This window comes from Quercus lobata, chromosome 2 (genome assembly GCF_001633185.2).
Source record: "Quercus lobata isolate SW786 chromosome 2, ValleyOak3.0 Primary Assembly, whole genome shotgun sequence".
Taxonomy (NCBI): Eukaryota; Viridiplantae; Streptophyta; class Magnoliopsida; order Fagales; family Fagaceae; genus Quercus; species Quercus lobata.
This window is the reverse complement of record NC_044905.1, coordinates 85,968,090-85,982,553: the sequence shown is the minus strand read 5'-3', so window position 1 is coordinate 85,982,553 and position 14,464 is coordinate 85,968,090. Positions and strand designations below refer to the sequence as shown.

General features: G+C 35.2%; 1 protein-coding gene across 2 annotated transcripts; it reads right to left on the bottom strand.

Annotated features, from left to right (window-relative positions):
• Positions 1 to 2,642: 2,642 nt before the first annotated feature.
• Positions 2,643 to 13,195, bottom strand: LOC115976968 (fe-S cluster assembly factor HCF101, chloroplastic). Of its 2 annotated transcripts, none has more exons than XM_031098568.1 (15): positions 13,067 to 13,194; positions 12,852 to 12,971; positions 10,557 to 10,699; positions 10,426 to 10,476; positions 9,942 to 10,097; positions 9,119 to 9,262; positions 8,892 to 9,034; positions 8,558 to 8,627; positions 8,255 to 8,350; positions 7,930 to 8,019; positions 7,757 to 7,810; positions 7,164 to 7,287; positions 6,513 to 6,637; positions 3,935 to 4,057; positions 2,643 to 3,021 (listed from the first exon to the last, which is right to left on the bottom strand). In XM_031098568.1, the coding sequence occupies exons 1-15, from the start codon at positions 13,134 to 13,136 to the stop codon at positions 2,947 to 2,949; spliced, it is 1,584 nt and encodes a 527-aa protein (XP_030954428.1). In that variant the 5' UTR covers positions 13,137 to 13,194; the 3' UTR covers positions 2,643 to 2,946. The 2 variants fall into 2 exon arrangements, with proteins under 2 accessions (XP_030954428.1, XP_030954427.1); XM_031098567.1 differs by lacking the exon at positions 2,643 to 3,021 and adding an exon at positions 3,410 to 3,851 and having other exon boundaries at positions 13,067 to 13,195.
• Between the last annotated feature and the right edge of the window lie 1,269 nt (positions 13,196 to 14,464).

Sequence of the window (14,464 nt, the reverse complement as noted above, 5' to 3'; positions counted from 1 at the left end):
CTCTTAATTTTTGGTAGTGTGTGCTATGTTCATATCTTAGGTCCAGAGAGTCATAAACTTGATCCTAGATCAATTAAATGTGTTTTTCTTGGGTATTCTCGTACTCAAAAGGGATACCAATGTTACTCACCTACGCTTTGTCGTTGTTTCATTAGTGTTGATGTCACATTAGGGGCCTGTTTGGATACGCTTATTTTGCTGAAAACTAAAATACTATAGCAAAATAATTTTTAAATGTGTAAAAAATTACTGTTCACTCTTTTTTTTCTTTCTATTTATATGCCTTGGTGCACTGTTCATGTCCCATGAACAATGCACTAGGCGCTGGTCTTAAAAAAAAAAAAAAAAAAAAAAAAAAAAGAGCTGAAAACGCGCAAACCTTACAAACGTGAACGTGAACGTGCTATCCAAACCGCGCAAACCTTACAAACATGAACGTGAACGTGCTATCCAAACCAAGCTTAAATGAGTCTCAATCCTATTTTTCTCCTTCGGTTAGTAGTGACAGTTCTCCTCCTTGTCTTCCTTGCTTACTGCCCATTCCACTTATGTCTCCTACTACATCTGCTCCTCAGAAACCACTTCAAGTGTATCGTCATCGGCAAAAACCTCCAACAAAGTCTTCTTCCCTGCCTAGTGATCCACCTCCTAATTCCGACTCTCTTCCAATTGCTCTACGCAAAGGTAAGTGTACTTGTACCTCTCATCCTATCTCTTAGTTTATGGTCATTTGCCTTCATCTCTCCATACTTTCACCACATCCTTGAATTCTACTGTTGTTTTTAAGTCTGTCTAGGAGGCTATATCTATCCCTGGTTGGAAGTCTTCTATAGAGGCAAAAATGTCTGCCCTATCTAAAAATGCTACTTGGTCTCTAATTACTCATCATTTGGGGAAAACTACTGTTGGTTGTCGTTGAGTGTATATTGTGATGTACTTGCCTGATGGTTCTATTGAGCGCTTGAAGGCTTGTTTGGTTGCCAAAGGGTATACCCAAACATATGGCACTAACTATGCAGAAACCTCGCCTATTGCTAAAATTTCTTATGTCAAAATTTTGATTTCCTTGGTTGCTAATTTGGGTTGGCCACTATTTCAGTTAGACATTAAAAATGCCTTCTTGAATGGTGATTTAGAAGAAGAGGTGTATATTTGTTGCTTAGGGGGAGTCTTAAAAAATGTGTAAGTTGTATCAAGCCATCTATGGTCTTAAACAATTTCCCAAAGCTTGGTTTGGTAGATTCAGTGAAGCAATGTTAAAGTTTGGATTGCAATGTTGCTACCCTGTTCACTCCGTGTTTTCTCATATCTTTGCAAGAGGAAAGATTTTGTTGATAGTATATGTCGATGATATTATAATCAATAGTGATGACAAAAAGGTATTGATGATTTGAAGAGATACCTTCAAAATTCCTTTCGAACTAAGGATCTAGGTAAACTTCATTATTTCTTGGGTATTGAGATAGCAAGATCTAAAGAAGGCATCAGTTTATCACAAAGAAAGTATGTGAAGGATATTTTGGAAGAAACTAACTTGTTAGGATCTAAACCAGTGGAGACTCCTATGGATCCTAATGTCAAATTGTATGAAGATCAGGGGGAACTGTTATCTAATCCTGAAAGATATCGCCGTCTAGTTAGTAAACTAAATTATCTCACAATTACTAGCCCAAATATATCATTTGCCATTAGTGTTTTGAGCCAGTGTATGAAAGATCCCTGTCTTCCACATTGGGAGATAGTTACTCAGATTGTGAGATATCTTAAAGCACATCCAGGTCGTGGTCTTTTGTATAAAGCTAACAGTCACCTACGGGTAGAAGCTTATATTGATGTTGATTGGGTAGGATCGCCATCAAATAGAAAATCCACTATTGGGTATTGCACTTTTTTGCGAGGAAGCCTAATTACTAGGAAAAGTCAGAAACAATTAGTTGTTGCCAAATCTAGTACAAAGGCTAAGTATAGAGCCATGACACACACTCATGTGAGCTTATGTGGATTAAGCATTTACTTGAGGAATTAAAATTTGTTGTGAAGGTGCCTATGACTATGCATTGTGATAATCAAGCAACAATTTACATTGCCTCCAATCCTATGTCCCATGAGTGAACCAAACACATAGAAGTAAATTGTCATATTACTTGGAAGAAAGTAGAAGATGGTGTAATTGCTACTCCATATGTTTCTACACGAGTCCAGATTGCCGATATGTTTACCAAAGCTTTATATAAGGCTTATTTGGGTTTATTATGTAACAAGCTAGGATTGTATGATATATACTTTCCAGCTTGAGGGGGGAGTGTTATGGGTATAAATTAGGGGTAAATTAGTAATATCATTGTACTCTATATATAAATAATATTTTGTGTTAGGGTTAAATTAACAAACCCAACACATGTTTTCCCTCACAACACTAATGATAAGAAACGACTTCTTTTTATTGATTAGGAGGACCATGTGGCTGTCCTCCCATTGTATTGAATTACTTCTCTTGCTTTTGAGATTAAACTAGACGATTTATCTGAGTTTGGGTGAATGTAAGTGAATTTTGGATCACTATATACTATTTGCAGCATTTCTTCTAATGAAATTCAGCCATTTATGAAACATAACAGATCCAGATATAATTTTGCAAGTCATTAACAAAAGAAGAAAATATTCATAACAGGAAGTATATTGTATTGCATGCATGTATAAAAAAATTCACTATTGGAGTTTGTCATAAATAATTGCCTAAAATCTTTAAAAAAAAAAAAAAAAAAGAAGAACATCTCAAGTAACTGTTCAGAATTACCTACTAATATCTAGTAGCTATTAATCTTCGCATGAAGCTATTATGCCTGCAGCAGAGCTAAAAAGACTTGAAACTTGCATTATCCTCATGAAGGAGTTGATGTAGTCCATACAATTTAGTTTGAGGTCTAGCAAATAATAGTAACAATATCATGTCTGTGCAGGAGTTGGTTGAGGCACATCGACTAACCGCTCAATCATTTGCAGTTGGTCATAGGGTGCAATCTGCACCACAAGATAGAAATCAGAAAAGGGCATAGAGCACAGATCTGTAAAAACTGATATGTTGAAATCATTATCCCTTCGTTAGTCAACAAATATAGACATAAATATGAATGAATTGGGAGATACGACTGCAAATACACACATTCATCCATTCAAGTATAAATGAGAAATACTCGAATAGATGTTCAATTAAATGGTTAAAAAATTTGCATTAGACTACTCAAGTTCCGTTTGCATTGCGTTCCACGTTCACGCATCTACATCTGCCTCTTTTTTTTTTTTTTTTTTTTTTTTTTTTTTTATAGCTTTTCCAGGAGATCTCATGCACTGTTCACGGGACCTACAAACTTTCTTTTTCAACAAAACTTATATTAAAAATAAGTTCCACGGCACTATTCACACATTTAAAAATTATTTTGCTACAGTGTTTTCAGTTTTCAGCAAAATAAGCGATATCCAAACGCACACTCAGTCACAAGAATCAGTCTCCAGATGCTAGTAATCATCATTGACAGCCATCTAACAAATTCTTCACAGTTAAAACTGCTGAGTCACTACTTAATCCCTAATATATGGATACCCAGTGTTAATGGCTGAGCTGAATGCAATGTGATCCAACCAAATCAGCTGGTTCAATTGCTGCAATCAGTCTCCCATTTTTATATTATTGTGTCAATTGCATGAGAAAAGTTGCCAATGGTAATCGTATAGACTTAGCACAGCATCGGCAGAAATAGTTTTGTGATTTGGTCAAAGAAAGGAATTATTAGGTTTGCCATGAGGTTGATGGCTGCCCTTGAATGATAGTAGACCCAGTCAGAAACTTCACTCTGCATAATAGTTCCACCAATGTTGACAATCCATCATTTAATTTTCGATTCATCTTTAACATTAAATCAAATGCCCTTCTCACCTGGCTAAATCCATCTGGCCATGTTATTGAAACAGCATAGTTCCCCATAGGCCGAATTTCTTCAGGTTCAATATCTTCTGGAACATCTGTATATTGGAGTTTCTGCTCACCGGTCCATTCATCCTGTTTTGAATGAAATTAGCCCCTCATTAATCAAAGGACGAAAAGTCAGACACGTAGAAGATTCTAAATTCATAATTACAATAACCAAAATCAACTCCAGTGGAGGATTTGTCAAGGCTCATTTTTTCTTCCTAGAAAGTAACATTTTGTTCCCTTTCAATAATTAGCATGAACATGGACTAGTATAGAATTTGAACACATTTAAAATCTATCCTAAATTAAATCTTCTTCATCTGTGACCTATAGATTTATCCATGACTATGTTAAAAATACACAGAGCAAGGTTTTGATGGTTGGATTATGACTGATGTAAAATGACAACAGCATCATCTCAAAGAGTCAATACCATATATTAGAAAATAATCTGTACATTATCTTGCAACCTCTCCTGAGGTATTCTGGAAATAGATTCTCTACTTAGTGCTTTTACTTCCAAAAGCAAGGGTGAAGGCAAAAGCTATGAGTCAGGGACAAGTGGCAAGCAAGGGTCAACCCAACCAAAGGAAATTCTGGATATTTGCTTTCCACTATCATCACAGTTTGACAAAATATGGAAAACCACCAAAAGAATAAAGATTATATGAAAAATTTTCTACCAATAAGTGTTTACCAAAACAACATATGATGGCAATTAACTTTATTGTAACAACAGAAGCTCTATACCAATTATTTGGAATTTAGAATTAGCAAAATCACACCACATAAAAAACTTAAAAAAAAAAAAAAAAAAGTAAAAATAGGCAAGACGACAAGATTTAATGTGGTTCAACCAATTCCATGCTCACATCATTAATAACATCAACTAAAATCTAATATAAGGGACAGATTATAAACACTAAGGTAAATCTAACAAAATACACTCATAAACCTCACAAACACAAACACAAACCAACTCAACTTCCACTACATTCAACTTAAACTCTCAAACCCTACTCATAAATACAAACTCTATTCTTCAAACTCATAAACACAAACTCTTATCTTCAAATCACAAATATAACAATCTCACAAACGCCAGACCCCATTACACTCATTGTGTTCTTACACTAACAAACTCTCAGCTTACATTCGGCTCTCACAAACGGCAAATCTACCAAAGTAACTCTTCAAATAAACACATTCCATATTCTTCTAAGATCCTTCTTCTAACCATACAACTCCCCCTCATGGGAAGACCAACTAGGGCTGAAGCCCCAAATTGGGCTGAAGTCACTAATTTTTATTACCTATATAAGATTGCTACACTTACATAGGAACTAATGCACCTCCTTAATTTTCTATTTTTTAATACGGATCATTGGAAATTTTTTTTAGGAAATTTATAATTATTTATAATTTTCTATTCATGAAGTCTCGTTTTCAAGCCTGTCTAGAATATAATGAGGGTATGTTTTGCGAAATATATCTTTTATAAATATAAATCACGGAAAGATTCATGGAGAGAGAGAGAGAGAGAGAGAGAGGAAAGTCTTCAAACAAAATTATATTTCAAGATGTTCAAACACACAAATGGAACACCCCCCCCCCTCCCCCCACTCTCTCTCTCTCTCTCTCTCTCTCTCACACACACACACACACACACACACACACAAATGCATGAATGTGCACAGTTTTAACCATGCTGCACACTCCCTCTGATCAACCTTTATTAATGAGAAACAAAAGCCAAGATGTCCAAGTTCTTAGAGCATTCCCATTGGCTTCTTTAAAAATATATGCATTTTGCATCACCAAAACACACTTTATTTATTTTACATTATCACTTTAACAACACACCCCACATCCCATTCTTTATTTTTTAATTCATAACATTAAAATAATATATTTTAAAAACAAAAACAAAAGCACCAACACATGTATCCAGGAGAGAGCAGAGGAGAGAGAGAAGGAAAGTACATCAATTAAATGATCAAAAAGTAAAAATGAAGGATGGTACAGTATTCTTTATGTTTAGATATTACTGTAGCAAAAATGCATTTGCTACTGTAATATGCATGTGCTGATGGAGGAGTGTCTTATAGAGTTTTGGGTGAACAATAATATGAAAAATGCATTTTTAAGAGTTTTAGATAACCCAATTGGAATGCTCTTAGTGCCATGTGTTTGTTGTTGGAACAAAAGAGGTTTGAAAATATTGCATGCAGCAACTAGCTATAACAAATCCTCGGCTGAAGCACACATATTCAGCTATATAATTCATCATATGCTCTGCAAAATTTCTTATAACTGAATATTGGACAAGTCTTGAGCAGAAAGGTAACAGAAACCACCGGGTCTGGGGTTATATCATTGTCATTGTAGATTAGTGATTCAGTGTCAGTCCATGTTAAAGTTCAGGTATCATCAATAAGAGAATAAGTGCCTGTATGTCCTACTTTTTATGAGATAGAAACAATTATTTCAATTAGAAACATTTAGAAAAGAAATTTAGTTTTCCACAGAAATTCCTTCATACCACACTTTGTGCAGAGCGATCATTCCGTCTCACAGTTGCAGGATGCAGATAGAATTCTTCATCTGAATCTGGTACCTTCACCCTGATTGCCTTGAAAGATTTATCATAGGTGACAGCTGTGGACACTAGAATGAAAAAGGACAATATCTCATTAAACTAAGGTAAAAGCTGAAGTAGGGAAATTCAAATAACTCAAGGGGCAGCACAATTGGCTAGGGACCACGCCTCATGAAGTGGAAGTCACTTGTTTGAATGTCCCCTTATCCCTCAACTTGGTGCAAAAAAAACCCATGTAGGCAACAAGTCAAAACTGAAATAATCCCATATGAAGGAGCAAGCCCATTATTTAAGTATAAATTGCAGAATTTTGAAATTAGGAATTTTTCTGAAAATCTCAATATTCCATTTTACTTGCTAAATATTAAATCTGATTCTTTTTTCTTCTCAAAGTTGATAATAACTTATAAAACTCATGAAGTCTTTCGACTATTAAAATTAAATTTTAATTTAGGCAGTTGTTTTGATTTCGAGCAGTTTCAAAGCTTGTTATAACCTAAATAATAAGTGCATGAAGAGAGGTAGCATTGTATTCTCACTGCCATACTTTGACACTTTTCCTAAGACTAAAAAGCCTCAGCATAGACAGGGTACCTTGTTGCCGAATTTTGGCGCACTGTTGCACCACACAAACTCCAAGGTTCTGAAATGTATTTGCAACTTCACCTTGAGGATCGGCCACCACTTCAGGCATTCCACTATCTCCAGAAGCAGACAGCTGTCAAAATAAAGTAATGAAAATTATAATTTGACTCTGCTTGCCTAGCACAAATGTTACAGTTTCCAACATTCTACTTCTCTAAACATAAAAAGGCTCCTAAAATAAATATACAAGAAACATAATTAAATTTTCTTGTTAGGTGGAAACATGAATTAATCAGGGGATTAGTATCGCAATTAATGGACAACAGTCAAATTTCTATCCATAATAACTTAGACAAAAAAAGGTGAAGTAAAATTTATGAGTGGAAATTTCAGTCAAAAAAATTATGAGAGAAACTAAAGGGAAATTAACTAACGTGTATATAAAATGCAACTTATATACACCATGGTTGCAGAAAAGCAACCATTGAAATTGCTGGATCAATACCATGGTCTAAAGTAGTAACAGAAATAATGTTTCAAGTATGCATCCAGAGTAAATTTTAGTTGATAAAAACTGGTAGGAAACTAAACTTAGAACATACAGTTGGTCTAATTGGAAGATCAAATAGATGAGGGATTCCAAACTGCTGGACAACCTGCAAAGATGTGTATAATGTTATAAGAAATATATTTCTTGTATATAAAAGTACCAAGATTACTGAGATTTTCAATTTATATGTTTCACAAGAAAAATACTGTTCAGATGGTGTTATACCTGAGAGCCTGAACCTCTACCAAATGGATAATAGCGTTTTCCATCAGCATCAAAGTGGCACATATTCTCAACTACAGCAATACATGGCACCTATGTAAATGAATAGAAATCACAAATGTATGCTTAGCACAAAAAGAGATCAAATATGTAAGATGATAAGCAATAGAAAATGTTTTATAAACTCATGATTAAAATCAAGTTGTCACTCTTCATTGAAAATTTCTAACATTTTTCCTCCTTAAAATGTCAAAAAGCGTGTCTAGTTTAAATAATTCATGATTCACTTCAAAAAGGAACTTGGTAATTGGATAACAAGAATGCACACCTTAAGCTTTGAAAACATACGAACTCCTTTCGCAACATCGATAAATGCCAGCTTTTGAGGAGTGGTAACAATAACAGCAGCGGTTAAAGGGACTACCTGCATATGTCAATTGAACCCACTAAATGTAGATGGGTTAAGATTATGAAGCAATGTGCGGTGCAAAAAGTATCTTAATAGCTATCCACATCCACATTAATATGCCACATTAAAAAAAAAAGCAATTAATAAAAATAAATTAACAGAAGATCAAGATAGGGTGCTAGTAATTTAGGCAAGGGAATAAGTGCATGAAAAAAGCAGAACCTGGCATAAAGTAAGTTGAATATCACCAGTTCCTGGGGGCATATCAATAACAAGATAATCCAGCTCTCCCCTGCATTATGAAACCAATCATGATTATAACAATGCAGGTACCCCACGCAATTCCAAGAACGTAACCATGAAAATTCGTAAGATTCCTTATAAGTAAAATTTTGTAATTGAAACCCAAAGATTCAGGCACTGTAAAACAATACATTACAAGAAGATACTCCAGCAGGACAGGAACTCTCATAAAATCCCAAATAGTACATAAATCTTACTCCAGTTTTCATTGCTGCTATGTTTGTCCTAATTTAATATTGGAAGTACATCATACCATTCAGTTGTAGTCAGAAGTTGGTCGATGACCCCAGAAACCATTGGACCTCGCATGATCGCACGTCCTTGTCCCGCAAATCCAAAAGATACCATCTTAACTCCCAAGTATTCAGTTGGTATTATGGTTTTCTTCTCTGGGTTCTGGAGGAAGTTTCTCCAAAATCATTATTGCAGCACTTCACTAACCTTGCAAGTAAAAAATCAATAAATATTTTGAAAATTTACCATTACTAACAGTCGGTTTTCAGGGGAGACCATTGTTGGTAAACTGGGACCATAGACATCAGCATCAAAGATACCAACTCTAGCACCCATACCAGCCAAAGTATAAGCAAGGTTTACTGCTACAGTAGATTTTCCAACGCCTCCCTGCCCAGTTCAAATCAAACAGAAATGATGGTATGAAATAATTTTTTTTTTTTTTTTAGCATCTGTAGATTTAATGTTTATTTGTTAGAGAAAAAGAATAGTCAATAACACCTTTAGTTGGGATCTGGAAAGCAGGTTAAATACAAAGTAAGTTGGCAGTGTGCCCTTGTAGGATACACTTTCTTGATGATATATATATATGGTTGGATTCAAATTACACCTGGTGTAACTTTAAGTAATATAACTCAAGTTACGGTAGATTTGTCAAAATTTGCATCCAATTAAAAAATATTGAGTGGTGTAACATTGTTTAGAGTTACACTAGATGTAACTTGAACCCAACCCAACCCATATATATATATATATATATAGCTCCAAATTTTTAAGGGATTTGTCTTGCCTCTCTCAATTTAATCAAGAAGATTTTCATTCAAAAAGATGATTTCCCTATAAAATAGCATATACACAAAGAGGGAGATCAATTCATTGAAATAAATATAGTATTGTGGAAAGTGTTCCTCACACACAAACAATTGAAACTTGAACAGTAACCTGACAGACTGGACCATAAAGTGCCTAATATGTTAGTATAATGATAGCAATAATAACATTAAACCAATAAATCAACGTATGGGGGGAAAAGAAAAAGAAAAAAAATATAAGGTGAATGAAAGTTTACCTTGCAACTTGAAACTGCCACAATATTTGAAATTTTCTGTAAACCCACTGGAAGTTGCCCAGCAAAAATGGGTCGTGCTGGCTGTGCTGACATTGTCACATTCACACTCTTAACCCAAGGAAGCATCGCTACAACCTCATTTGCCTTCTGCTCAAACTGCCATCCAGTTAAATCATGTTAAACTTCCTATATGAATATTGGACTAAAGCAATCTACATTTCCAACCAAGGCCAAACAAAAGCATAATGAAGTTGAAAACGTTGCACATGGGTCTTTAAAAATATTCACTGAAAGCAAGAGTGTGCATCAATTTTTAGGACAACAATTCACACAGAGGACAAGAAAGAAAGAGAATGAAAAGTGGAAACCCTTTGCATGTTTTCATTACAAAGTAGTTCAAGTGAAATCCATGACAAAAAAAAATAGTCTACCCTTCAAAAAATATGTCAGTTCTTGATCAAACAACGGTGGTTGTGTCATTTACCATGTCCTTGATTGGACATGCTGGTGTAGTGAGCTCCAATCGAAATGAAACCTGAGATGTAAAGTTGAAATATTTTAGTCAGGACATTATTTTTACATGCATAGAAATTTCATATTCACATTCTAAATGACCTCCCCCAAAGCCTCATTGATGTGCAGATCTTTCACAAATCCGCATGAAACAATATCTGTCCCAAAATCTGGGTCAATGATTTGGGACAAGGCTTTCAACACATCACTCTCAGCTGTTCCAATAGATATCGCAGAAGTGCCAGCTACACAAGTCCAAGAAAAATGGTAAAATTAAAGAGGATGTATAAAAATTAACTCTTCAAAATGTAATACGTGAAAGTACAGCTCCCATGAATGTTGGCAGGAAGAAAAAAGTGAACTTTTTTATACAACCACAACAGCACCACAAAGTGACTTGGTTATGTGTGTGTGTGCACGTGTACATTTGGCCCAAAATCTGGTGGCTTAAGGTCTTTAGAATGAGGTTGTACCTAAAATGTATATCAAATGCCTTGCAGGAAGACTGTCCATGTTTCAATCTCCCCCAACAATCTTGTAGCTAAAAGTATACTTTGGATCTATCTTACTGTGCTGGTGACATGCTTGGCGCATACTGATATCATGATATGTAGGACTTCTAAAAGGGGATCAAATAGCTTCTAACAATTGATTAGATCCTTATTCCTTACCATTCTACCAAATTTAAGGTTTCAATTGTGTCACTAATTCAGATCATAAATCACTACATACACTGCCTTCAATCATGTGTCCCTAAGTTTACTTGATTCAGTCACCAACAGAAAAATATGATGTCCATAAAGCATAGAAACCTAGATATAGGGTTTAATTTCCAATAGCTAGATGTTTTTTGGCCTCTAAATTTATTGTTGGATGGACAAATTTATTATGATTTTTAGATGTTGGTTCCATGATAAATTTACTTGTAATTGTTGGGTTTGACGTTGTAATGTATAAATATGGTAATGAAGGCTGAGGGTTGAAGCTTCGATTACTGTACAAGAAAAGACAAGCATGGTTGTGTGAAATTGAAGCCTTAGTCATGCAATTCAAGCTCAATTGTGTGAAATCAAACAGAAACTCTCTAAGTCAACCAAAACCCAATTTTTATGGAAATTCTGAGATTTTCTTCTAGAGTCTGTTTTGTGACCACCTCTAGCAGAACCCTACATACATATAAACCCTATGTTAACCCTAATCTCCAGAGAAGGAAGACTGCTACTGGAATATAAAGAAAAACCAGTTAACCCATTCTTGTCTTCCAAGCCTTTCCAATTGTGTTATCTTTTAGAGGAGATTTTGCCACCCAAACACAAGATCACCACCTGTGTTGTTGGAGTACTTTTGTGAATCACATAGAAGACGAAAATCTTCAAGTCACCTTGAAGTAATCAAGAGATTGGTTTCATGATCAACAATTGACTTGCAGCATTGGATCACTGTGAAGACGAAGGCTGGATCAGCAGTTGCAGATACATTATCAAATTACTTATACTGGAGGTCTTGGAAGTTAGCTTGTATCACAACTTTTCAAAGTGGATTTGACGAGCTGAGCTAGATCACAAAGTATTTTCCACTGTTGGGTTTTCACTTTGTGAACAATCTCTCGTCCAAAGTAAGTGGTTGTTCTTGTGATTGTTTGCTCACTGCCTTATCCATATCACAACTGTAATTGACTCATTAACTACTTGGATTATTAATTGTAAAATTAATAAAACTGGTTATAAGTCCCTCTAGGGGCCTAAACACGTAATTTTTATAATTTAGTTACACATGAAGATGCAAGATAAAGTCTCACAAAGAAATGCAGTGTGGATGACTTAGCTATCTACACAACTCCATGATGGATTATTTAGCTTCATAGAGACCATATGTCCATATGGATGCCGGTACTAAAATTCTTAAATAAGGTGCTACACTTTTGAATGTTGATAGTATTATTAATTCTCCATATAAGTATATAATATCTATTACAGAAACGAGTGTGAGTGTGCACACGCGTGCATGTTGCATATTATTAAGGAGAAAAAGGAAAGCTATACATAAAATTTGCCTAAATATCTCACGAATTTTAATTAGAAAAATGAATTATGATTTCAGACAAGTGTTGTAGTTTTCACCACATAAAACTTAAAGCCTTCGATGCGAGAGAGGACGCCCAAATTTCTCTATCTGAAACTTGTGCATTTCATTTCAAAGGATCAACTAAAATGCCCTCTAAAACATATTCGATACTTCCACAACACTAAGCCAGCAACACTACACATTAATAAGAACCTCAAAGCTCCCAGCCTTATTTAAGTCAATTTTGCAATTTCTACAAATGGGTTTTGTTTGTAATTGTAGCAGTGAGCTTCTGCTTCAGCGTTTTCTTTCTAAAATGGTAAAGAAGTTTACCTTCAACAGAGGCAGCTTTAGTAGAAACAGAACTCAAAATGGAGCGTTTGTCCAATACCCATATGGACCTTTCGAGTCTTCGAGGCTGAACTGGGAGACAATTCTCTGGTGAAAGACGTACTGCAAGTTACAACAATAGACAAAAAAAGTAAGCAACTTAATGCATAAACTTCATAGAGAGTAAATGAAACTTTGACCAAAGCAGTATAGCTTACCCGCTTTCGGTTGTAATTTTGAGCTTAGAAGAGAGAGATATGGTGAAGATGGAGAATGGAGGAGTTGCATTTTAGAGAGAGAGAGAGAGAGAGAGAGAGAGAAATGAAGTGAGTGGTCTGTGAGTATGAACCTCAAGTTCTCGTGTCATGTGTCATGTAATCGTTGGAAATTCAATCCACTTAGCCAGAACGACAACGTGTTGCATTTTTTTTTTTTTCAAATGTCAAAGTCTGACACTTTTTTTTTTTTTTTTTTGGGGGTAAAGGACACTTATTTTTTGCTTAGTTGGCAAAGATAGTTTATAAGGATTTTTTTAGAAAATAACTATAAAATCCAAACAATATCATTAGTTAGGAAACGTTTCAAACATATTTGATTTCTAACAATTCGAGTTCAGAAGGGTCGATTTTTGAGTTATAAAATCGAGTATATTGTACTCGAGTTTCTTGTTTTGCCAGCAGCTGAGATGGCTAGAGTGTCCACGTAGGCCAGAAATCGAGTTCATTGGACTCGGTTTGCAAGCTCAGAAACCGAGTTCATTGGACTCGGTTTGGTTTAAAGGAAATCGAGTCCATTGTACTCGGTTTCCTTTCGGTCCACGCACTCAAAAAAACTCAAGTTCAAAAAACACACAGTTACTCTCACACTCATTCCCTCTCACTCTCAGTCTCTCTCTCACTCTCACTCTCATTCCCTCTCGCTCCGTCGCCGTTGCCCCCTCTCGCTCTCGTCGCTTCGTCTCCGCCTCGCTCAGTCTTTCTCCCTCAGTGGTTGGCTCCGACTACCTCACAAAAGTAAGGACTTTCTCTTTTTTCTGGGTTTATTGGTAATGGATGATTGGCATGCATTGTACTTGATATTTGGGGGAGTGCAAAGTTTGTTGCAAATACCATATCTGATACTGTGAGACATTTGTAACTTTGTATAACCAAATTTATGTGAGGAAAGGATTTGTTCAATTCAAGGAAAATGTAGGATTTTGATTATGGTCATCTAGCTGGCCTTTAATAAAATGTGCTCAATAGAGCTTTTTCTTGGGGAAGTTACATATTTAAATAGCTTGTCTTTACACTTATACTAAATGTTCTTCATGTTTTACTTGTATTATTTATTCAAAAAGTTTCTCATTCTGTCAAATGTAATCTGTGTAAGCTAAAGATTTTGCTTGTACATCTTAATTCTTCCATTGCCTTAAATGCCTATCTTCTTACTGAAAAACAAGGAGAATTCAGCTCTTTAGCTGGTATTGCTTGCTTTGGGTGATTAAGAAATAAGAATTGATCATGACCTGTTGATACCTCCCGAATCTATTTTGTTATCTTTCCTTCATTAGCATGATTTGCATCATTGTTTCTAGTCCTAATAAAGTATTTTGCACTTTAACCTTATTTTAATAA